At 54.5% G+C, this 24,374-nt stretch overlaps 1 protein-coding gene across 4 annotated transcripts in view; it reads left to right on the forward strand.

Moving 5' to 3' along the window:
* Nucleotides 1–234: 234 nt before the first annotated feature.
* Nucleotides 235–24,374, forward strand: part of TSNARE1 (t-SNARE domain containing 1) — an 83,637-nt gene continuing 59,497 nt past the window's right edge. The window contains exon 1 of one of the 4 annotated variants that reach the window (XM_022555206.3): nucleotides 235–787. In XM_022555206.3, the coding sequence (XP_022410914.2) occupies nucleotides 466–787 (322 nt within the window). In that variant the 5' untranslated portion in view covers nucleotides 235–465. Of the gene's footprint in view, nucleotides 788–1,988; nucleotides 2,303–24,374 lie in introns of those variants that run through there. The other 3 variants (XM_022555207.3, XM_022555204.3, XM_022555208.3) reach the window with 3 other exon arrangements.

Here is a 24,374-nt window from a genome sequence, read left to right on the forward strand (position 1 = left end):
CACTTGGGGGTGAGGTGCTTGTGTTGGTCAAGCCCCTGCTAGGTGCTGGGCCTGCACCAGCCCTTTCCCAGCACGTGTCCCCCAGTGACACTGCCCCATACAGGTGACAGGTGACAGGGTAGCGGTGCGCCACCCTGCCCCTCCCATGCCTGCTCTCCAGCTGGCTCCCACATCACCGCTTTGAACACGCCCAGAGAAGGTGTCACTGCTCAACATCACACAGCAACACAGGGATAGGTTTGGTGTTAAAAGAGAGTAGGCTCTGTGGGGACACAGAGTGAACACTAGGCCCCCGTGAGTGCAGCTTGTGAGCTCACTGACTTGTCATCACTCCCCGAGGCCACACCACATGCAGGGTGCCCTGCTGAGTGCCGAGATGCAAATTCAACCACATGGGCCTGCCCTCAAGAGGCCTGTTGCACGGTGGGCAGGTCACAAGCCTAAAAGGGTGGTTGTCATGCCCGGATGTGGTTGTACGGGCTAGGAGTGGTGCCAGCAGCAGTGTGGAGGAAGCAGGGGCTTGTTTCCTCTCTGATGAGAGGGTACAGCTGGGGCGGAGGCTCCACCACGCAGCTGCTCCCTGTCCGCAGCTTGGGACCCACCCCTTTGCTCCCCAAATGGCTGCTCTCCTTGGGAGACCGTGCCCGCATTCCAGGCTGGAACAAGAGAAGGCAGAGGGCTAGCTGGCTACATCGGTCCCTTCTGGGTCTGAAGACTCACCGAGTCCTCTGCTGTCTTCCTCCGGGCCAGCACTACCTTGCTGCCTTGAACAAAATGAGTTCTGTTGGTAAGGGACAAAGGGGGACTGGGCCGCAGGGATGACCTGCTCACGGGATTTGATGGAGGAGGGTCTGTGGTGAGTGAGGGAGGGCTGCCACGTGCTGGGTCGGGGTGTGGGGGGGGCAGAGTGGAAGTGTAAACACCTTCTTCCCCTGGACGGTGCTGGGTGGGCTGATTTCCCAGAGAAGCTGACCTGGGAGCCGGTCTCCAGGGGACAGACAGGAAGGGTGGGGGAGGGGAACATGCTGCAGACCCCAGGTTGACAGTGTTTGACCCAGGGATCTGGTGCTACCACGCAGAAGCCCAGGTGGCTACCCCTGTTTCAGCGAGCGTTTCTGGGGTCGGCTTTGGTGGGCGCTACATGGAGGCTTCTTCTGAAGACCCCGCGGGCACAGCGAGGATGCAGTGCAGCGGACAGATGCCCCGTGGGGGCTGCGGCAGCTTCTTCCCTCCGCTCTTCCTCTGGGGGTCTCTTGGTCATCCCCTTGACCCTCACCCGTCCGGGTCCTGATGGAGGGGACCGTCTCTCCTGCTTCTCCGAGGGGCGGTAGGCGCCCTCGCCCCAGACTAGGGAGGAGGCAGCAGGTACTGAGCACCCGCCCCGGGCGGCCCTGCTTGCGCTAGACCACCCCGTCCGCAGCCCCGGGGGCACCCGCTCGGTCCGCTGGGTAGGCGGGAAGCACACTCTGCAGGTGGTCGCCCTGGAGGAGGTGTACTTCGCTTTCCCCTCCTTTCCTCCACACCCACGCCCGCTGAGGGTGGGGCGTGGCCGGAGCACCCTCAGACCCCGCTCTTTGGAGACCCGTCCCCTGAGGGCCCTCCGCGGAAAGGCTTTGGGGTGTGGTGACGATCCCGTCTACTTCCCCGCAGGCACGGACCAAGGCGTGGGGTCCGCAGGGCACGGCCCCTCCCGGCAGTGCTCAGTGGCCGCCCTAGACCCGGGCGCTGGCCCTTGTGCCCTCCGGACCCGAGTCCGGGGCCCGCACGGCCACTGCGCCGCCGCGGCTCGGCCTCTCAGACCCGTGAGATCCGGTCGGGCCTCTGCGGCGAGGACCGCGCACTCCGCGTGTCACCCCCGTTCCACAGATGGGGGTACTGAGGATCGGGGATGCGAGTGAGCCGGCCACCTACAGGCCCGGTAAGGCGGCGGGAACGGCTCGGCCCAGCCGGCGCGCCCTCGGTGGCCCTCGAGGACCGCGGCCCTGGGTAGCCGCGGGGGGCTCCCGCCGGGCGCAGGCTTTCTGGCCCCTCCGGCCGCCGTCCCAGGCCGTTTCCGCCGCCCGCGCGGGGCGCTCTGGGACTTGTAGTCCCAGGGCTCACGCCGTCCTCAGCCCGTCCGCGGCTCGGCGGCCATTGGCTGGCGCGAGGCGTCGGGGCCGACGGGGCGGAAGGGGGGCGGCCTTGAGGCCCTCGCCGGCGCGAGAGAGGCCGTCACGTGATGTTTGGGTGCCGGCTCCGCCCCCCCGTACCGCCCCTCCCTCCGAGAAAGCACGGAACGCGCCCGCGAGCCACCGAGGCCCAGGTGAGGCAGCGGCGTGCGGTGGTGCCGGGCCGGCGGGGGCGGGCCGGCGGGGGGAGGCTGGCTTGGCTGGGAGGGGGCGAGGCCGGAGGCGGGGGCGGCGGAGGCCGGGGCTGGGAGGGGCGCGCGGGGCCCGGGGTGGTCGGGGGCGGGGTGGGGCGGAGCCCGCGCGGCGGGAGGGCCTCCGGGAGGGGCGGGACCGCCATGGGAGGGGCGGGGCCTAGGGGCAGGGTCGTGGGAGGGGCAGGGTCTCGGGGGCGGAGCGCTTGCACCGAGGCCCGGGTGCACACCTGTTGGGCGCCAGGGACGCTGCTCGTCACCAACGAGCGGGAGGCAGCCCTTGAGGGAGAGCCGGACACGATGTGCCCCCCCTCCGCTCCTTTCTGCCTTTCCTCTACGTTTGGCTTAAAACGTGCCTCTGGGGCACGGAGGGTAGGGGCCCTCCCGCCCGTCCAGCTTCCAGGTGCCTCTGATCTGTGCTGCCCCCACGGAAGCCCTCCAGGGGCTTCCTGTTGGGAGACTCACGTTTCACTCCTCCTTTGCCCTCTGGGTTCTTCGTGCGCCGTCCAGTGTGGCGGACACTAGCCAGCGCGGCGCAGGCATGGAACACTGCGGTCATGGCAGAAAATTCTTTGGGTCGAGCTGCTGGACTAGACGGGCCTGCTGCCATTGCAGCCACACCTGGCCTCTTCCTCACCCACCCTCTTCCTGCCCTTGTCTTAGTTCCTGGTGGGATGGCAGCTCACCATCTTTACGGCAGGTCACAGCCCACTTTGCTGACCGCCCTCTCCTACCAGTACCCTGGTTCAGGTCCTTTTTCTTTTCCTTCTCAGCACTTCATGTTTTGTCACTGTCGCTTGTTTGCTTGTTTTCCGCTTTATCTTGGGTCCCCAGGAGGCAGGGATTGGGACTGTTCCTCACTATAGCCCCAGGGTGGACAGAGTGTCAGGGTGAGGTCCAGGTGAAGTTTGTCAGTATTGGAGTGCTTCAGCCTATTAAAATGGTACTTCTGAGTGATCAGCCTCATATGTTGTAGGTCCTCGGTAGAAACCCGGTGCAGCGTGCCCAGGACAGTGCAGGAGCCCAGTTGTGACTGCAGTAGCTGTGGGAGAGTGGCAGTCTGAGAAGGCTTCCTGGAGGAGGTGGAGCTTCCTGGGCCACCTGCACATTTCTCTCCTCCTTTGATTGCTGTGACTGTATCCAGGCTACCTTCTCCGGGCGCTCCTCTGCAGGGCCCTGAGGTGGGCACCTAGACACGGGCACTGCCATCTAGGGGTTTGGGGGCTCATGGGCAGATAGGAGTCCTTAAGTTCCCTCCTGCAAGGTGAAGGTCGGGACCCTGTTCCTGCCTACTGCTCCAGCCACATCTTCTACCACTTGCTTTGTGTGCCCTGCCAGTGCACAAGCCCTTGTTTCCTGCACAGCCCATGTCTTTTCTCATGTCTGTGCCTTCCACTTGGAATGCCTTGTACTCCGGTTCTCTTTGGACGCTTTCCTGTCCCCTTCCTCCCCTGGGTCGGTTCACCCACGTTTATGACCACGGCTCACAGCACACAGCACCCTTCTGTGTTACTGAGAGTTTCGTTGCTCTCTGACTAGTGTTTGGACTAGTGTTTGGGAGAAACAAACTGTTGGCCAAGGCTTAGATTTTTTTTAATGCCCACAGGCATATCTGTGGCTGTTGGGTTTGTTTTGATTGTGTTATTTGCTACAAATGCAATTTAACCTGGGTGGCTCAGTCCAGCCATCATTCTTTCTGTTCTTTGAATTGTGATCTGTGCCATGTCTGTAATGACGGACTTGCTGGGCTGTGAAGGTAGGCCGCCTCTCGGATTCCTCTGTTTTCTGCCAGAACGTTCAGCACCGCCTGGCTGCTAAGTGTTTGCTGGATCCCTGAATGGAGGAGTGGGTGACATGAGACTAAAGTGAAGGGGGAATGAACAGCGGCAGACCCGAGGGAGGCAGGTGAGGCCTGGATTTGGTGCTGGTCCCAGGAGGGCCAGCCTGTGCCGTGCTGAGAGTCACTTGAAGAGCAGTCGAGACAGGGCTGTGGGGAGCAGGGACCAGGGGGTCTGAGGTCTGGGGTCTGGGCCGGACCACACGAGGGGCCTGTGGCTAGAGGTGTGCGCCCCCTCCCAGCCCGCAGAGTCCAGGCTCTTGGCCCCTGGGCTCAGTATCGTGTGGCTGGGTCCACGATGGTGGTAGCAGTGCCGTGGACCTTTCCCTGGCGTGATTGCTGGCTGGGGAGAGCGGGGTCTTCCTGGGAACCGGCACTGCAGGCTGCACACAGTCCCAGCAGCCCTGCACTCCCGCCTCCAGGAGAGGGCAGCCCACCCTGAGGTGGACGCAGGAGAGCAGGCCAGGCAGTCGTGCTGACCCTGTGAGCCCCCATCTCGGAGCTCCCAGTCGATAAAGTTTTATTGTTTTCTTTATGTGGGTTGATGGAAGACTATCATTTTCTGCCTCTTGATGTCCCCCGAGGGAAGGATGGGGACCCAGCCCTGACTGCGTCAGCATCCTGGTACGAACAGTGAGGTCCTGCGGACACAGCGTGGCTGAGTCTCAGCTGTGGGCTCCTGAGCCACGTTCCTCATTAGCACGTCCCCGCCTTTCTGATCCCGCAGCCACCGGGAGGTGGTGGCATCCGCGCCATCGCAGAGACACAGGCGCTGAAGCTCTGGGAGGGGCTGTGGAGTCAGGGGGTGCCCGGGAGGCTGGTGCAGCTGCTCCTCTTCTGAGCAGCCCTCCGGCTCCAGAGACTGCTCTCTGGACTGTGTTTGAGGTGGGTTAGCGGGAACCCGGGAGAACTGACCATACTCACCTTCTTTGTATCATCATCATGATAGTCAGCACCGTTTATGGACCTAGCACCTGCTATGCTAGGTTCCTCATATTCCTAAGATCAGGACACTTCCCGGGCTGAGTAACTTACCCGGAGTCACAGGCGCGTAAGTGAGCGGCCAGGATTTGCCTCCAGCACTCTGGCTCCAGAGCCCGCGCACCGCTCTGCTGCCCGGCCCGCCCAGCCTTCCTGCTCTGCTGCTTCCTGGGAGGACCAGATTGGAAGATGCCACCACCCCAGAGGATGCTTTTTGAGTTGGAGAACGTCTTTGGTAGTGGTGATGACTATACTAGTAAAGACTTAATCCTGACTTTTCCTCCGTATTGAACTGATGTTCTAAAGGAGTGTCTGGCACGGGTCGAGGGCATCAGGGAGTACAGCTCTGGAAGTGTGGTATCTCTCGTTGCGGCGGGCGGGGTGGTGGTCGTGGCTGGGCTGGAACTTGGAATTCTTGTTCCCATTGCGGCCGGGTGAAAGGGGGTTACAGTGAACCCACCGTTGGCCATGGCTCCTCTCTGGGACCTGTGGAAAGGAGTCAGGTCCTTAGGGCTTTGGGACCAGGTGCCATGCTCAGGCACCTGTCTGTCCACGTCTGTCCTACTGTTGCCCGAGCCAGACCCTGGATGTGGTCGCGGGGTCACAGGCTGCGCCTGCACCAACTAGGAAGCTGGATGTTAGGGGTGCGGGGTGGTGGGGAAGGAGGGCGGTGGGATGTTGTCTGGGGAAAATGGGGGGCAGGCACCCCGGGGGATGGCAGGGGCATCAGAGCTCTGTTCAGGGAGTCGGCGCCAGACAGAGCCGGCCAGGGGCAGCCCCCTCGCCTTCCGCCCCAGACACCTCTGGCTGGCTGCCCTCCACCGGGAGCCATGATCTGTTCCTGCCAAGTATTCGGAAAGGGACACAGTTTTATACCGGCAGCCCGGAATCAACCTCTCCCACGTGAACTCGGCACAACAGCCCCCTTCCCGGGCCTGGCTGCCCTCTCAGCACAGGCTTTCGGTGGCGGTGCCAGCGAGGAGCTGGATCCCTGCCTCGGGTCTGCCCTCCTTCCCCACTACGGCCTCACCCACAGCCAGGGTGCTAATGAGCCTGGGCAGGTGGGAGGCGGGCCTGGGCTTGGGAGGTGAGTCGGTTCTGTGTCTTCCGGGTCCAGGGTCAGGAAAGCCTTCAGTCGCGGGGCGGACGTTCTGGCTGGGCCGCAGCCTCCAGCCTGGACCCCGTAATCCCCTCTCAGTGTCCTGGCTCTTCTGGCCCGGGGGCCTCTCTGGCCTGTTTCCCCGGCTGACATGTCTCAGGGTGCCCATCTGCAGCATCAGGCCGCCTCCGCACTTGGCCTTTGCAGCTCTCACAGTGTGACCTGAATGTCTCCCCAGCCTCTGGTCAACCTGCTGGGCCGATTTCTCGGCTGCCCAAGCCTGCCCTCTGGGGTCAGCTTGGCTGCCCCTCTGGCTGGAATGGCTGGGCGCCAGCGCCCCCGGGGACGTCTTCCGACCGGTCAAGGCTCAGGTCTGCGCTGTCGTGTGGAAGCCTGGCCCGTCCTCGGGGGCCTGGCACAGGGCAGGGGAGGGGCTGCAGACTGATGGAAAGCCTTGCGTGGCTGCTTCCTCGTTTCCTTGTGGTCATTTGTTTGGCGTCGGGCTCCCCATATACTCTCCAGGGCCAGGACCCTGTCTGTCTCTGTGGCCCCAGCACAGGAAGAGCACACAGTAGGTGCTCGATAAATGCTCATGTAAGCACAAACTAGCTATTGGAAAGGGGTATTTCTCAGCTATTTCAGCTGGTTTCTGGGCATCTGCTGTGCCAGGGGCCACCTGCATCTAAGGTGGGCCAGCCGTGAGCAGGTGCTTCACATGTGTGTCGTGGCTCCTCGGAGCAGAAGGGAGACGGCAGCTTGCAGAGGGTGGGTTATAGCTTGCAGGGGGCGGAGCTGTGTGGGGATGAGTCTTCCAGGGCCCTGCAGGTGGGTGGCACGTGGAACATGCTGTAGGGACCCTGAGGAGCGGGGCCGCAGCTCCGAGTGGAGGATGTGGTAGTTTTAGTGCCACTGGTCAGAGCAGGGAAGCGGGGCAGTCATTTCCTCTTAGACCTCACGAGGTGATGCCTGTTTTCCCAAGGCCACGAAGTGCAGAGCAGGCTGGGCCTAGGACCCGGCGTGTCCAGCCCTAGAACCTGGGCTTTCCCACTCTGCCCCACAGCGTTACCGACCCGGGTTGTGGAGAGCTGCTGGACCAGTGGCTTGAGGGGGTCCCCGGAACTGGAGGGGCTCTAGTCACCCCAGCTGGCAGCATCCTCTTCCTGTAGCCGGAGCAGCTCTGATCTCATCCATTTCACCTGGGCCTTCTGAGGATGATTGTGTTTGAAGGAAGGGCCCTGTCGCTGGGGAAAGCTCTAAAGCTGGTTCAGCCCTCATTCTACACCTGGGGAGGCAGGGGCCAGAGCCGCCTGCTGCTGTGGGGTGCAGCCTTGCCCTGCCTCTTCCGTCTGACAGCGTGTGCCGCTGCCCACCTGCAGGAGGGGCTGGAGGCCCGTGGAGGGGGGCCCCACAGGCAGCAGGCGGGGTTCTGTCTTATGGGCCAGGAGGGCCAGCTGGGCAGGAGTGAAGTCAGGCAGCAGGTGCAGGCACGGATGTGATTGGATGGACAGAAGTCTTAATGGTGTAGGGTAGGTCTTGCTGCGGTAACAAGTATCCCCCAGGTGCCAGCAGCTTAAAACCACAGAGTCAGCTTTGTGCCTTGGGAAGGACACCCTTCCTCGCTGGGCTTCCCCTTTTCCTTGAAGGATTGCCCTGTGCTCAGAGGGAGGTCGAGCCCTGTGGGGTCACCTCTGTTGTGGCCCCCATGTCCCAGGAGGCAGGCACTCAGGAAGCAGATCAGGCTGGATATGTCCTCTGCTCTGGCCACTTGGTGACCTCGGGCATGGAGATTGACAGCCCAGTGTCTTTTGTTTTTTTAATTATTAAACTTTATATTTTGAGACATTGTGTGTTCACATGTACAACTGTAAGAACTGATTCTGAGCCTTCCTGTGTACCTTTACCCAGTTTCCCTAAAGGCAGCATCTCACAGAGCTGTAGCACCATGTCACACCCAGGATACCAACAATGGATGCAGTCAAAATTCAGGCTGTTGCTGTCACGTGGTTGTACTTTTGTAGCCACACCCACCTCCCTGCTACCTTCACCCTCCTGAACTGGGAAGTCCCAGTCTGTCCTCCTTTTTTCTTATGTCATTTCAAGAATGTTATACAAATAGAATCGTACAGTATGTAGCCCTTGGGGACTGGCTCTTTTCATATGGTGTAATTCCCTGGAGATTTCTCAGGGTTGTCACATGTACCTGTAGTTTGTTTGTTTTGATCACCAGGTCCTGTTCCATTGTGTGAATGGACCACGGTTTAACAGTTCCAGTGCTCTTGCACTTTTTGAATAGTGTATATGGTTCAAAAGTAGAAACATATGAGGAAGCATACAGTAGAAAGTTAAAAGTCTCCCCATCCCAGCCGGCCCGGTCCTTGTCTCCACATGTGACCCTGCTCTTGGTCTCTTATCTATCCTTCCAGATACGTAAGGATGCGATTATCTACCAAATACAAATCTACACTTTGATATTTTTCCTTTTTCTGTCACAAGTCATGTTATAAATTTCTTTCCACCTTGGTTTTAATTTTTTCCCCCACTAACCAAAACGTCCTGGAGGTCTTCCTATATTAGTACAGAGAGCTTCTCTTTTTCTCGTTGACGACTGCAGAATATTTCGAGTATGGGTATGTCAGAATCGATTTAATGTAGTCTTTTGTTGATAGAAATTTAGATTATTTTCAGTCTTTGCCTATTACAGAATGAATGACCTCTTCGTATGTCATTTGATGCATGTATGTAGGATGTATGCTCTGAGTGCAGGTGCTGGGTCAGAAGACTCAGACTTTCCTCATGAGGACACACCCTGCCAGCCCCCCTCCAAAGGGGAGGCACTGGTCCACATACCCATGGAAAGCTGTCGGCGCCCGTCCCCCAGCTGCTTGCATGCTGAGTATGATCAGGCTTCAGAGCGGGGACACATCTGCATTTCCTTTATGATGAATGAGTTTGGTATCTTTTTATGTATCAAAGAGCCATTTGTGTTTTAGTTGTGAGCTTTCTGTTCCTTGACATTGTCCATGTTTTAAAAACTGCGTTGTTGATTTTTCCCTGTAGATTATGGAGATGAGTTCTTTGAATGTCAGACGAATTCAGGGCATTTGCTGCTGCCTTTTGTTGTCCTTACTGTTTTGCCATGTAGCAGCTTTCGTGTAGTCAGATCCGTCAACTTTCACATGTGGTGTTTGGATTTTGAGTCGTAGTTAACGAATGCTTCTTTTCTTCAAGTTTAAAAAGAAGTCCTGTGTTTTCTTCGTGTTTTCGTTGATTTCCTGTGTTTTCTTCTCATTTACGTTGATTTCCTTTTAAAGTTTTCATTCATTTGTCTTTCATCCTGGTGTATGGTGTGAGGTACGAGCCTGACCTTAATTTTTTCCCAGATGGTCTACTAGTAGTCCTGTCCGAGTTATTAAAGAATCCGTTTCTTCCCCCACCGGTTTTAGGTTCTAGCTTAGTCATGCCCTAAACTGCCATTTGTATTTAAATTTTAAAGTGATGTATTTATCCTGGTAACAGCCCTTCACGTGAGACCTACCCCCTTCGCAGATTAAGTGCACAGTACAAGTACCGCGTGCTGTTGACCAGGTGCGGTGTTGCCCACACACGCTCTGGAGCCACATCATACTGCTTCCCCATGCTAATTAGCAGCTCTGCATGTCCCCTGCCCCAGCACCTGGCATCCACCCTTCCACTCGGTAGTTCTCTGAACTGGACTATTTTATAGATCCCTCGTATAGGCGGAGTCACGCAGTGTCTGTACTTCAGTGACTGGCTTATTTCACCTTGCATAATGTCCTCAAGGTCCATCCGTGTTGTCACACACTGCAGAGTTGCCTTTTTAAAGGCTGAATGGTACCCATTATATGGATACGCTACATCTCCTCTACCCATTCATCTGCAGACAGATGCTTCGGTTGTTTCCATATCTTGGCTGTTGTGAATAACACTGCAGTGAACATGGGGCGCAGAGTATCTTGGAGATCCTGATTTTAATTCTTTGGAATAAATGCTCAGAAGTGGTATTGCTGGATCATATGGTAGTTCTGTTTTTAATTTTTGAGGAAGTCTCCTACTGTTTTCCGTAGCGGCTGTGCCATTTCGTGTCCCCACTGTCAGTGTACAGGGTTCCAGTTTCTCCACATCCTTGCCAGCGCTTATTCTCTCTCTCTCTCTTTTCTTTTTTTTTTTGATAATAGCCATTCTGACAGGTGTGAGGTGACATCTTATTGTGGTTTCGATTTGCATCTCTCTGATGATTACTTACGTTGAACATCTTTTCATGTGCCTCTTGGCCATTGGTCGGTCTTTTTTGGAAACATGTCTATTCAAGTCCTTAGCCCGTTTTATAATTGGGTAATATATTAGTTTTCTTAAACTATTGAATTGTAGGAGTTCCTTATATGATTTGGAGATTAACCCCTTATAAGATGCACACAGTCGTATACTTAGCATGGTTCATCTTAACGATTTTACAGTTTTTTTGACGTTTCATGGTGCGAAAGTGATACACATTCAGTAGAAACCATGATTCGAATTTTGAATTTTGATCTTTGTGGTGTGGATACTCTTGTGATGTGGGCTGGATGCTCTTGTGATGCTGGGCAGTGGCAACCACAGCTCCCCATCAGCCCCGAGGTCACGAGGGTGAACAGCCGGTGCCCAGACAGCTATTCTGTCTTCAATTTCAGTACAGTGTTCAATCAATTACATGAGATAGTCCACACTTTAGTATAAAATAGGCTTTGTGCTAGATGGTTTTGCACACTTGTAGGCTAATGTGAGTGTTCTGAGCACGTTTCAGGAAGGCCAGGCTGAGCTGTGACCTTCGGTAAGTTCAGTGTTTTAAATGCATTTTCGACTTTCCTTCAGTTTACCATGGGTTTATCAGGGTGCAGCCCCACTGTGAGGCGAGGAAGGTCTTCCGCTCCGCAGGTGCCTTTTCACTCGATGATTACTTCCTTTGCTTTGCAGCAGCTTTCTAGTTTGATGTAGTCCCACTTAGCTGTTTTTTGTTTCTGTTACTTTGTGCTTTTGGCATCATATCCATGAAATCACTGCCAAAACCAGTGCTGTGAACCTTTCCCCCTGTGCTTTCTTCTAGGAGTTTTACAGTTTGGGTCTTCTGTTTTAAGTCCTTAATTGATTTTGAGTTGACTTGTGTGCGTGGTGTAAGATAGGGTCCAAGTTCATTCTCTTGCAGGTTCAGCTTCAGTTTCCTGGCATCATTTGTTGCGGAGACTGTCCTCTCCCCGCTCTGTGTTCTTGGCACCCTTGGCAGATCCAGTGACTGTGTGTCGATTTATTTCTGGGCTCTCTATTCTGTGCCATTGGTCTGTGTGCTCGTCTTATGCCAGTAGCATACTGTTTCAGTGACTGTCACTTTGTAGTATATGTTGAAATCAGGATGGGTGATGCGTCCAACTTTGTTGTTCTTTCTCAAGATTGATTACGTTTGTTTGCCTGTAAGCTGTTCCATTGTCCATGTGTACAGTTGTAACCTCTATTTTAATTTTTTTTTTTTTTTTTTTTTTTTGTGGTGCGCGGGCCTCTCACTGTTGTGGCCTCTCCCGTTGCGGAGCACAGGCTCCGGACGTGCAGGCTCAGTGGCCATGGCTCACGGGCCCAGCCGCTCCGCGGCATGTGGGATCTTCCCGGACCGGGGCACGAACCTGTGTTTTCTACATCGGCAGGCAGACTCTCAACCACTGCGCCACCAGGGAAGCCCATCTATTTTAATTTTTAAGGCCTTATACTGTGTTTCGGTATATCAAAGAACTCATTGCTCTTTTGTCATAATTTTGTTGCCTATTCTAGATTATCTTTACATATGAACTTTGAATTAGCTTGTCTATTCTTTACTCAGTCCCCCCCACCAAACACACACATACACACACTAGCATCCCTAAAACCTGATTGGTTTTGGGTTGGAATTATGTTACATGTACAAACTAACTTAGGGAGAGCGACATCTTTATGACATTGAATCTTCCTTCTTAAGAGTGTGCTGTAGGGCTTCCCTGGTGGCTCAGTGGTTAAGAATCTGCCTGCCAATGAAGGGGACACGGGTTCGAGCCTTGGTCGGGGAAGATCCCACATGCCGTGGAGCAGCTAAGCCCGTGTGCCACAATTACTGAGCCCACGTGCCACAACTACTGAAGCCTGTGTGCCTAGAGCCCGTGCTCTGCGACAAGAGAAGCCACCGCAGTGAGAAGCCTGCACACCGCAGTGAAGAGTAGCCCCCGCTCACCGCAACTAGAGAAAGCCTGCTCACAGCAACGAAGACCCAATGCAGCCAAAAATAAATACATAAATAAGTAAAAAAAATTATTTAAAAAAAAAAAAAAGAATGTGCTGTACTTTCCCAATTGCTTAGGTCTCTTTTTCTGTAATGTTTACAAGTTTATTTGCAGGAATTTTATCCTTTTAAATGTGATGGTTAGGAGTCTTTTCTTCTGTATTATCCTGTGTTTGTATACACATGTATGAATACTCTTGATTTCTTCATATGAGTTTGCCCCATGCTACCTTGCTGAATTCTGTGTTTTTAATTGGGTTGGCCAAAATGTTCATTCGGGATTTTCTGTAAGATGTTACGAAAGCCCGAACAAACGTTTTGCCCAACCCAATAGTTAATTACCCTGCGTTCTCCAGGTATCCGATCGTAGCAGCGGCAAATGGTGATATTTAACCTTCCCCTTTCCAGTTTTTATGTCCCAGGTTCCTTCTGTTACGTAACTGCATGGACTCATCCTTCAGTGTCTCCGAGGAGCTGGTGGAGGCCACCTCTCTTGAGCGCCCCTGGTGTTTCCCCGTGGGGCAGATGTGGATTTGGAATGAGATACATGCCTTCCACGTGTCAAGGAAGAGCCTGTCCTGCCCATTTAACGGAGGGTCTCATTTATAGAAATCAAGAATTATTGTCGAATTTTGTCAGTTTCTTTAAAAAAAATCATCTGTGGGATGATCATATGACTTTTCTCCTTAGATACAGTAATCTGATGGATCACACTAATGGGAGTTGCTAACAGCGAGACATCCTTGAGTTCCGAGAATGCCCTTCGCTTGGTCTGATGTGGGATTCCTTTAAGGTGCTGCTGGCTACTTTGTGCTGTTTAATTTAGCATCTGTATTGCTCTTCATAAGTAGGCTTGGTCTGTCATTTCGTTCTTGGTGTGCACTTTCTTCTAGGTTTTGATAGCAGGGTCGCATCTGCTTCATAAAAATAAACGTTTTCTTTCTGATGCATTTCTAGAGTAGTTTAATAGCGTTGAAATACCTGCTCTTTAAAGTGTTGGTAGACTTTGTGAAACTATTGAGACCCGGTGCTCTTCTGTTAGTTTTGTTTCTGTTTTGAGGAAGAAAATCCTGTAAATTTTTTCTTTCTCTTTTGGGGGTCAGTTTTAGAAATTATATTTTCCTAGAAAATTATCAGTTTCGTCCAGGTTGTCAGATTTATTCATGTAGACTTGAGTATAATTATCTTTCACTCTTCTCTTAATTTTCTTGGTTTCTATGATTATTTCCATCTTATTCCTGTTTTTTCTTGGTTGGATTGGCTAGTTGTTTCCATTTTATGATTTTTCTTTTTCTTCAAAGAGTCACCTTTTGGGTATTTTAAAAAATTCATTGTCCTTTTTTCTCCTGCTTCTTAATGCATCCCTTTTTGCTTATAGTTAAGAATTCCATTTGCTTTCTCTCAGTTTATCTTATCATCCTTTTCCCTAGGTGTTTAGATGCTTGATTAACGTGTTTCTGTTCTTTTCAAAAAAGTGTTTAATGTTTAAAGGCTGTTCCTTCAGTTCTGATAGTATGTGTTTTCCTTATCAGTGCTGTCTGGAAGTGCTATAATTTTGGTTTGTAGTCTCTTTTTTGGTCCAAGAGCTGTTGAGGAGCAAGTCTTAAAAGCATCTTTTGATTTCTTGGTTTTGTTGTTATTCTGGTTTTAATTGCATTTTTTTTTCTTTTGCGGTACGCGGGCCTCTCACTGTTGTGGCCTCTCCCGTCGCGGAGCACAGGCTCCGGACGCGCAGGCCCAGCGGCCACGGCTCTCGGGCCCAGCCGCTCCGCGGCATGTGGGATCTTCCTGGACCGGGGCATGAACTCGTGTCCCCTGCATCGGCAGGCGGACTCTCAACCACTGCGCCACCAGGGAAGCCCTTAATTGCATGTTGATCAGAGAATGTTGACTATTCTCTTTCGAACTTTTTGGGTTTTATGTGGTTTTTCTTGTGGTTCTAACACGGAGTCAGTTTTCACCATTGTTCCACAGGCACTTGAAAAGGAGATCTGTTCTCTCTTTTGGGTGAGCAGCAGTTGACGTGTGTGTCAGTCAGTTTCACCACCTGATCGTGTCGTGGGTCACATAGGTCATAGTTTTTGTCTGCCTGCTGTGTCGTGGACTGAGAGAAGGGAACTGCGGTTCTGCCGTAGGTCTGTTTCTGCCCCTTCCTCCTGTGTCTCCTGTGACTGCTGGCGGCTGTGGTACAGCTATCATTTTTATTCGGAATTGCGTCCTTTGTTTCGTCTCCACGCGGCCTGACTTCGGGATCATGGTGCGCTGCCCTCCCTCTTGGTTTGCCTGGCGCACCTTCTCCATCCTGCCCATCACCTCCGGCGTTCCTTCGTGGGTGTCTGTCTCTTCCATAAGCATGAGGTTGGATTTGCTTTGTGATCCAATCTGAGCATCTTTTTTTCTTTGACTAGAGAAGTTAAACTCAGCGCCGTTAGCTGACGGCCAGCCGGCTGTCTCTGGGCCCATTGTTCTCAGCACTGCGGACAGCTCCTAGGGCGGGGCCTCCATCCCCGCAGCCCATCCTGCCAACCAGCACCTCCTCCCTGCAGGGGCCTCCATCCCCGCAGCCCATCCCGCCAACCAGCTCCTCCTCCCTGCAGGGGCCTCCATCCCCGCAGCCCATCCCGCCAACCAGCTCCTCCTCCCTGCAGGGGCCTCCATCCCCGCAGCCCATCCCGCCAACCAGCTCCTCCTCCCTGCAGGGGCCTCCATCCCCGCAGCCCATCCTGCCAACCAGCTCCTCCTCCCTGCAGGGGCCTCCATCCCCGCAGCCCATCCTGCCAACCAGCTCCTCCTCCCTGCAGGCCTTGGGGCAGGGCTGGAGGCCCAGGGCTGCCCTCGGGTCTGAGCCACTGGCCTGCCCTGGCATCAATACCAGCGGGTTGGTGGGCAGTCAGGGGAGGGGCTGCAGGGTGTTACTGTGGGTTTGGGGGTGAGGGCAAGCTCTCCTTTCCCCAGGGGCCCCTCCAGCTGGGTCTGCACTTTCAGGTCCGGGGCAAAGAGCGTGGGCTTTGGGGGTCCAGCCCACGCCTCCTGCCTGTCACTCTGGGCAGTGACACTTGTGGCTTACCTCTGCCACCTGTAGAAAGGGGGACCCCGCATCTTCCTGCCGCCACCCCGTCTCCTGCAGGAGGGGTCTTGCCCTCCTCATTAAAGCGGCAGACAACAAGCTGTCCAGCAGCCCCTGCCTCCTTGGCATCACTTCATGCTGTCCTCTGCGAGGGAGGAGGTGGCGATGACCTGGGGGGTGGTGGGGCCGGTGGCTCATAGGAGGACAGGGCTGCTGCTGAGGGTTGGCCTGGCGATGCTGCCACTGGGGGGGGCGGTACCGAGGGGTGGGGACGGCAGTGGAGGTTTTCCAGTGGCCAGGGTGGTGTGGTGACACTGTCCGGTCACGCTGCTCCTGGCGGGGTGGTGTGATGTGATGGTGAGACTGGGATGCAGCTGCACCCCGGACACTCAGGTGGTGACGTTGGCTCAGAAGAAGGCCCAGATCTCAGCACACTAGGCCCCCTGTCTCCCCGCTCCCTCTGCACGGGGCTTCCCCACGGGGCCCCCGGTGTTCGGCACCGGCTGCCCTCCGTAGCGGTAGTCAGTATGCGCCTGTCTCTGCCTGGGTGAGGGTGAGGGTGGGCGAGGCAGGGAGAAGGAGCTCTGGGTGTGGGGGTCATGAAGCCTGTGCCCTGAGGATTGAGGTTTCAGGTTTGTGCCTACCCCCTTTCCCCGCGACCGCTGGGCTCGGCAGTGCCCTCAGCCAGCCTGTTCTTAGGACATGGCAGGCGTGTGGCAGCCCCTCCGCCCTGTGGCTCCCCACGAAGGGCCGGGGGAGAGTCCTGGGGCTTCTGCTGTCTCGTCGGATGACCGTGGCCATCCTTGCCTCGCTGGCCCCTGTTGGGAGAGCTGGACTGTGAGCCCGGTGTGGCCTGAGCTGCAGCCTGCTGCTGCTGCCGCTCTGGCGGGGCCGTGGCCATGTGGGGTGGGGACCGCATTGGCTTTGCCCAGAGACAGACCTGGGCCTGGTTCCCACCTTGGCCTCGGATCAGCTGGGCTTCCTGGGCAAGTTCCTCACCTCCCTGAGCCTCAGTTTCCTGTCCATGGAGTGTGACAGCGAAGGTTCCTTCCCCACAGTTGAGCGGTGACCACGGGCTGTGAGTCCAGGGCCCTCTGGGTAGCCTGTCCCTGGAGAGCCGGGCTGCCTGCTGAAGTGGGCTGGCTTCCCGCCTGCGTGGGCCGCGCCCGGGAGGACGGGGCCTCCAGCTCTGGCTTCAGGCCGTGATCCTTCTCCACCCCACGGCCCGGGAGTCTTGGGGTCTGAAGGGGAGCGTGGGTCCTGGCCGTGTGCAGCTGTGCTGCGGGCCCCGCCCTCGTGACTCAGGTGCAGTCTTCTTGCTCCTTGGCTGCCACCATCCTGGGAGGGGGCCTGGCTGCCGGGCAGGCAGCAGGGCGGTGGGCAGAGCTAGGCCCTGAAGCCGGGCCTCCCGTGGCCTTTACGGGGAGGGGCGTGGGGGTGGGGTAGGGGTGGTGTGGCAGGTGGGATGGGAGAAGGGCATGAGTGGCTGGCATCCCAACCGCCCTTTGGTGCTGTCAGCAATCCTGCTTCTCCGTGGCCATTCTGGGCATCATTCTCGGGGTGCCTGGGGCGCCTGGCTGACGCTCTGTTTGACGAGGAGTCCAAGTTGCTATAGCAACACTCCACCGCATGCCACTGCAGCCCCTGGCCCCTCCTCTGCCTTTGCGCACACAGGCACCCGTGCGAGGGGCCCTTGGGGTCTGGCCCAGGTGTGTGCGTGCGGAGAGGCGGCCCGAGCCAGGCTCTGTGCCTCAGGGTCCCCTTTTGGGGTGGTGGCGCATGGCTAGCACATGGATGGAGCGCCGAACATGCCTGGTGCTTTTGAAGCGCTTACGTGTCTTAACTCATTGACTCCCCAGCCACTGGAGAAGTAGGTCTGTGGCAGCTGTCTCCTTGTTGCCGGTGCAGGGAGGCAGGAGGCTGCATTCTCATCCATGGTCTCTTAGCTGGGAGGTGAGGGGCCAGGGTATCCCAGGGTGCGGGCTGGTGTGTGGCCAGGGTCAGGGGTCACCATGTGCCCTGGCCCGACCCAACTGCGACCGAGTCAGGGGTCAGGCTGGGTCCCTCCTGGGCTAGGCTCTGGCCGGGGATGAAGTCTCCTCAGTGCACTGGTTGGGTCTTCAGCCTTCACCAAGCTGCGTAAGTTAACTGAATGATCCTAAACCAAATGGGGTGTGTCCACCTGCCGAGGCTGGCCGGGCAGGACGTGGATGCGTCGGTCACTCCCGGCCGTGTGCTCTGCAGGTGTGGGCTGTCTCAGGTGGTTTCCCCAGGCAGCTCCCAGGGCACCAGGTGGCCCGTGTGGGTTGTTGGCGTGCCGTGGGTCCATCAGCCAGCAAACTACCTGAGGACCTGCTGTGCACTGGTCCACCCCGGGGACCATGGCCAAAATGCAGCCCTGGCCTGGTGGAGTGCCACCGCTGGCCTGTGCGTCCAGCCCATCAGCGCTAGCATGTTTGCTTGCTGGGTTAAGTGACCACATGTATTTTTCCTGATTGTAAAAGTGACGTGTATGCCTGGCCAAGAGCTTCGGGGGCCCCTGGCTCACACCCCGAGCACGCCCTGGGTCCCGAGTGCAGTGTATCTGCCCGCAGCCTCCGGTGACCCGCCACCAGCCACCGCGCTCTGAGCAGCTTTGTAATCGCCATGGGATGTGATTCACACACCGTACAGCTCACCCGTTACAGAGTACAGTTTAGTGATTTTTAACCCATTTGCGATGTTGTGCAACCATTACCAAGGTCTAATTCCAGAACTTTTCCACACCTGCACAGGAACCCCGTACCCATGGCGGTAACTCCCCATTCCCACTTCTGATTCCCCCTGGCAGCCCGGGCCACGTCCTGTCTCTGTGGATTTGTGTGTTCTGACGTCTCACGTGGACGGGGTCTGGCACCGCGTGTTCCTCTGTGGTGGCTGCCTCCCCACCTCACCGTGTTTTCAAGGCCCTGGTGATGCGTTTCCTTCCAGTCTTTGGTCCGTGCACGTGTGCCGTGGGTCTGGGATGTGCTCCCTGGAGGTTCCTCGTGCCTCTTCCCACTGTCGCATGAACGCAATCACCGGGGGCGGGGGCAATGGGGGGCCTCTGTTCTGGCTTCTCGTGCTCGACACGAGGATTCTGCGAGCCCTGCGTGTGTAGCTCACATCAGCAGTCTGAGCGGATGGAGGGTCCCGGCGTGTCCCCTTTCCTGTTGGTGTGCGTCTGGGCTACTTTCAGGGTGGGTGATGATGACCAGGTGCCCAGGAGTGGGGTGACCCTGGCGGAGGTAGATGTGTCTTTATAAGAATCTGCTGAGCAGTTCTCCTGAGTGGCGGTTCCTCCGTCCCCGTGGCCAGGACATGCACTCCTCATGGTAACTGTGTGTCTTGTGTTTGTAGCATCATTTTTCACCTTGGCGTCATGTGTGAGCATTTTCCGCCCATGACTGAATATATACTTTTAGCACTATTTAAGGTCGCTTCATCACACCCTGTTTAGACGCCTAACGGAATGCATTTAATTGTTTATTGCTGCTATTTTGGTTGTTCTAGCTTTCTGGTTTTTATTTTGTAATGTTTCTGGCTTCTGAGTGCTTCCTGTCTGGCTCCTGGAGCAGAGCTCTTGGGGTGCAGGGTGTGCTGCCTTCTGCAGATCGGTTTGCAGGGGCCGGTGCTGCCGTGCCTCTGCACCCCCCAGGGCCACCAGCCCCGATCCCTCCGCAGTGGACCCCGGCTGCTTGGGGGTGCGCTCTCGGGTGGGGGACCACTCCTGCTGTGCTGTGATGTTGGGTTTCGTCTTCTCACTGAGCCCGGCGCCTCCCTGGGGTCAGGGGACTGGGTGTGTGGCTCTGCCAGGCGCTGGGCCCCCGCACGTTCCTTCCTGCGTGGGTTTGTCTAGCTGAAGAGTCGGATGCAGGGGGGCGAGCCGTGGGGACTTTCTTCGCAGGGTTCCCCCCCCCCCCCCCGAGGGCAGGGCACCGAGGTGGGGCTGGGTCCCTCCCTCCGCTGCCTGGCCTCTCCCTGCCCCACTGGTTCTGTCTGAATCTCAGTGTCTCTCCTCCATTTCAAATGGTTTTCATTTGCGAGAACCCTCCAGGGGCCTGAAATTCATGGATTTCCCACTTCTAAAGTGATGTGCTTGGAAGCCAAAGTCCCCAGTGAATGAACTTTAGGTTTAATTTCCCTGAATTTTGTAACTAACATCCCGAGAAGACCCGCTCCTTCGCACATTCAGAGGAGGCCAAGGGGGCTCTTTCTTTTTGCTTTTTCATCACGTGGGGTTGTGTTCCTCCCTCCTTTCCCATCTATGTCGAGGCCTCCCTCTGTCTCACATTCTTGCGTCTCTGTCCTTGCCAGGAGGGGTCTCGGTCCCTGCTGGGCTCCGACAGCCACGGGCTCAGGCCAGGTTCTTGGGCTCTGGAGCCCCGGCCCAGCAGGTAGCTGGTGGGTCCCTGGCGTGGTTCTCTGCCAGGCCTGTCCTCGGCTCTGCCTAGCCTCCCCTTGCCCAGCCTGTGGTCAGGAGCCTGGGTCCGGGCACATCCTGGCATGGTCGGGGGGTCATCTCCTCTGAGCCGGGGTCAGTGCTCCTCTGCGGTGTGGTGGTCTTGGGGTCCCCCACTCTCGGGGCTCCCCACCTCTCACAACCCCGGCTCCCGCAGTGGCCTGGGGCAGGTCCTGGGGGTTGTGGCCGACGGATGGTGCAGGCAGGAGGCCTGAGGCCGCCCTGGGCCTCCTTCCTGGGGATGGCCGGGCTGACATGTCTTCAGTGCCTGTGTCCTGGTTTCTCAGGCAAGCTGGGGGTGAGGCGTTGGGGCAGAATCAGGCTGTCACAGCCTCCCTCGTGGGTGGGATGTTTGTCCCCTCTCCCGTGTGTGTGAACTCCGCTGGGACAGGCATTGGCTCGCAGGGCCTTTAAGACCGCCCAGCTGTCCTTTGAAGGTGCCTGCGCCTGGCCTGAGCCAGCTCCCGTGGCCCTGGGTCTGCGCCCTGCGGCTCCTTCAAAGACCAGATGGTTTTCTTCCCCAGGGAGTTGTGCTCAGCTCCCAGCCTGGTCCGCGTGTCCCCTGCCCAGTCCTGGGGGCCTGCCCTACCCCCACCTTTTTTCTGGGGGGAGACACACGCAGAGGCGTCCCAGAGAGCTTGGGGTCTCAGCAGACTGGCGAGGCAGGGGAGTGCTGGGGCATTGCTGCAGTTGGGATGGGGAGGTGGCCTGGAGGAGCAGAGGAAGGATCCAGAAGCAGGTGCAGGGCTTGGCTAGGACCCGGAAGAGGCCACATGGCCTTGGTGAGCATGTGTTCCTTTGACCCCCGGGTGCTGGGGCAGGAAACAGCAAGGACGGACGGGAGCATTGGTTCTGGGGCCTTTTGCACACACAGCTCCCTTACCCCTGCACCTCTTGGGGGGCCGGTGCTGTGGTCGGGTGCAGTCGTGGAGGAGGAGACCGGGTGAGGGGAGCTTCCACGAGGCAGTGGTCACGTGTGCCAGTCTCTTCGTTCACAGCATCTGATTTTGAGTCCTACTTAGGAAACTTGCCCTGCGTACAGGTTGAAGAGGAGCTCTTCTTTTCTCAGATACTTTGTTTTATCCTTTACTTGGATAGCCGTGATCCCTTTAGCATATGTTCTTTTATCGTGTTAGGCATGAACCACTTTTTTTCCCACGTGGATAGCCAGATGTCCCAGCACCATTTATTAAAAAGTTCTCCTTTGATTTGAGGTGCTGCATTTATTTTATCCTAAACATCCATACATATGCGGCTCTAATTTTAGACTTACTTTCTTATTCCATTGGTTTGTTTGTGTTTTCCTGCCTGGTCTTAATTATAGAGACTTTCTAGCATTTGTTGTGATAGCTTTGTTGAGATATAACTCACGTACCCTACAGTTCACGCTTCTGACACGTACGGTCCAGTGGTTTTCAGTATCTACGCAGAGTTGTACATCCATCACCGCCATCAAAGCCCAGGACGTCTCATCACCCTAGATGAAGCCCCACACCCATTAGCAGTCACTCCCCTGCCCCCCCCACCCCACCCAAGCCTCTAGCAGCCACCTGCCTGTGTCCTGTTTCCGTGGACCTGCCTGTCCTGGGCATTTCACAGACGTGGGATCGTGCGCGTGTGACCTCTGTGTCCGGCTCCTCAGTGCAGCGTTTCCAGGATTCATCTGTGTCGCAGCAGCGTCAGCACTTCTTTCTCTGGGATTTTTAAGTCTGGCGGAAGCAGTGCTTTTTACCTGCTTGTTTGTGTAGCGTTTTCTTACATGAACTCCCTCGGCCTGTCTGGCTCTATAAAGATGCTGGTTGGTATTTTTATTGGGGTGGAAGAAGGGATGTTTTTGTGAATAGGGTCATCCTGTTCAAGGACAAGGATGGCTTTCCATGCGATCCTCTTGGCCTTCCATCTTCTGGAGTGTTTTAAAGCTTCCGCTCAGAGGTATTTCCCATTTCACGTTAGCTTCATTCCTTGATGTGTTACTCTGGTGACGGGTTTTCCTTACGATTCTGTCCTCTAACTGGGTGTGTGTATGTGAAGACGGTTGCTTTCTGTATGTGAGTTTTATGTTCTGCTGCTTTGCCCAAGTCTTTACTTCTTGGAATTTGAACCTTGTCTCAGGGTTTCCCAGTCACCGTCATGCCGTTGGCATTGGTCCCACTTCTGTTTCTCACGTCCCGTTGGTCTCGCCTGTTGACCTGTGTTGCCGACGCCTCCGGAGCAGTGCTGGGTGGTTCTGCGCACGCAGGGAACCTCTGCCCTCTCCTGCATCTCTGGGAATTGCTTCCAGTGCTTTCCCTTTAAACAGATGCTTGTTTTAGGATTAAAGGGTGTTTACCATTTTAAGAAAGATTTTTGATTGTTTTCATCAGGAGTTTTGTTGATGCGTCTGTTTTTGGCACCTGTGGAGAAACTCATAAGCCTTTCCCTTCGGTCTGTTAACGTGGTGTCACGTTAATGTGCCCCACATTCCTAGAAAAATAAACAAATCAGGTTTGAATTTTGTTTCTTAGTATCTTATTTAGTGTTTTGGCATCAATATTCATAGCCAGTACTGGTTTGTAACTTTCCCATTTTTTGGACTGCGTTCATCAGGTTTCCGTATCAATGTTGTACATGTTTCATAAAAGAATCAGGAAGTTCTCCTGCATTGTCAACACACTGGAATAATTTATGGAGCTCGGGAAATATGTGGCTTTGGAAATGTGGTGGAATCATCCCCCCTCCCCCCAACCCCCCACAAAACCATCTGGTCCTGGTATTTTCTGTTGGGTAGTTTTTATGATAGCTTTCTATTTCTTTTATCCAAATTTGTCTGTTAGAGCTCTCTGTCTCCAGTGGGTAGCTTTTTTTTTTTTTGGTGAACTTCGTTTTCCTAAGATATTGTCCATCTTGTCCATGTTTTACGATTTATTCGTATAGAGATTTGAAAGTAGAGCCTTAATGATTCCTTAACATTTTTGTTTCAGTGATTTGCCTTCTTTTTCATTTCTTATATTGTGTATTTGTGGCTTCTTCCCTCTTTTCCTGACTAAGTTAGCTATTAGTTGTCTTTTTTGTTAGTGCTTTTTAGAAAACAGGATTTTGATTTATAAATTAGGTCTATTGTTTTTCTGTTTTATACCTCATTAATATTATTAACTTTTATATATATTGTTATATATATATGTTATATATAAATATATGTTATATATAAATATATAAACATATATATAAAAATATATATATATATATTTTTTTGCTCTTTTCCAACCTTTTGAGCTAAGAATGAAGTCCATTTGTTTCCTTTTTTTTTTTTCATGAACTGTTAAGGGTTATGACTTTTCGTCTGATCACTGCTTTAAATGTGTTTTGTTGGTTTTCACATGTAGTGTTTTCACTTTTTTTTTAAAGAAATTTCTTCATTTTAGTGGGTATTTTTTCCTTTTTCTCCAAGACTTGTCTAATTATTTTTGAAGTGGGAGTAACTTCTTGGTTTTAGAAGCTATGTCGGACATGTGTGCGAGTTACTGCCAGTGAAGTGTGTTACAGCTGATTCTGTAGCTGTGCAGTCTTGGTGCCCAGCCCACGAACACGGCGTGGCCCCTCATTTGTTTTATGTTTCCTTTACTTTCTTTTAATAATTTTTTTTATTTTAGTTTTCAGTACACAGATCTTGCATCTTTCTTAAATTTATTAAAAAAAAACTCTAGTAGAATTTTCATTTTATTTTGAACTTAAAACCCTTGGACATAGTAATTCTAGTTTTAAAGAAAAGTTACCAGATTAACAGAAAGCCTACCTTTCCACCAGATTCCCCATGTGTTACCGTTTCCCCGTATTTGCTTCATCTCCTTCCCTCTTCATGTTCGTGTGAACGTCGTGTGTTCTTCTGAACCGCTCGGCGAGCTGCAGATGTGATGCTCCTCGATCCCCAAATACATGATCACTTACGTAACTGCAGGGCGGTTATCAAAATCAGGACATTAACCAGCCAGTACTCTAGCCTAAGGGTCTTACTGGTGTTCACGGGACAGACCTTGTGAGGGATCCCAGTAACTCGTCTTAGCAAAATGAAATCCAGGATTGTGTGTTGGTTTTGGGGAGTGACGTCCCTTTAGCCTCCTTGAACCTGGACGGTTAGTTTCTCTGTCTTTGTTTCCCGAAACTGACATTGGTGAAGATTGCAGGTCAGTTGTTTTGCAGGCTTTCGCTCAGCTGGGTGTGTCTGATGTCTCCACAATTGTTTGTTCTTGGCAGGAGGACCTGGAAGGCGCTGCCGTGCC

This window comes from Delphinapterus leucas, chromosome 17, assembly GCF_059928025.1.
Source record: "Delphinapterus leucas isolate spDelLeu-1000000601 "Yukka" chromosome 17, BTC_Dleu_Yukka2, whole genome shotgun sequence".
Classification (NCBI taxonomy): domain Eukaryota; kingdom Metazoa; phylum Chordata; class Mammalia; order Artiodactyla; family Monodontidae; genus Delphinapterus; species Delphinapterus leucas.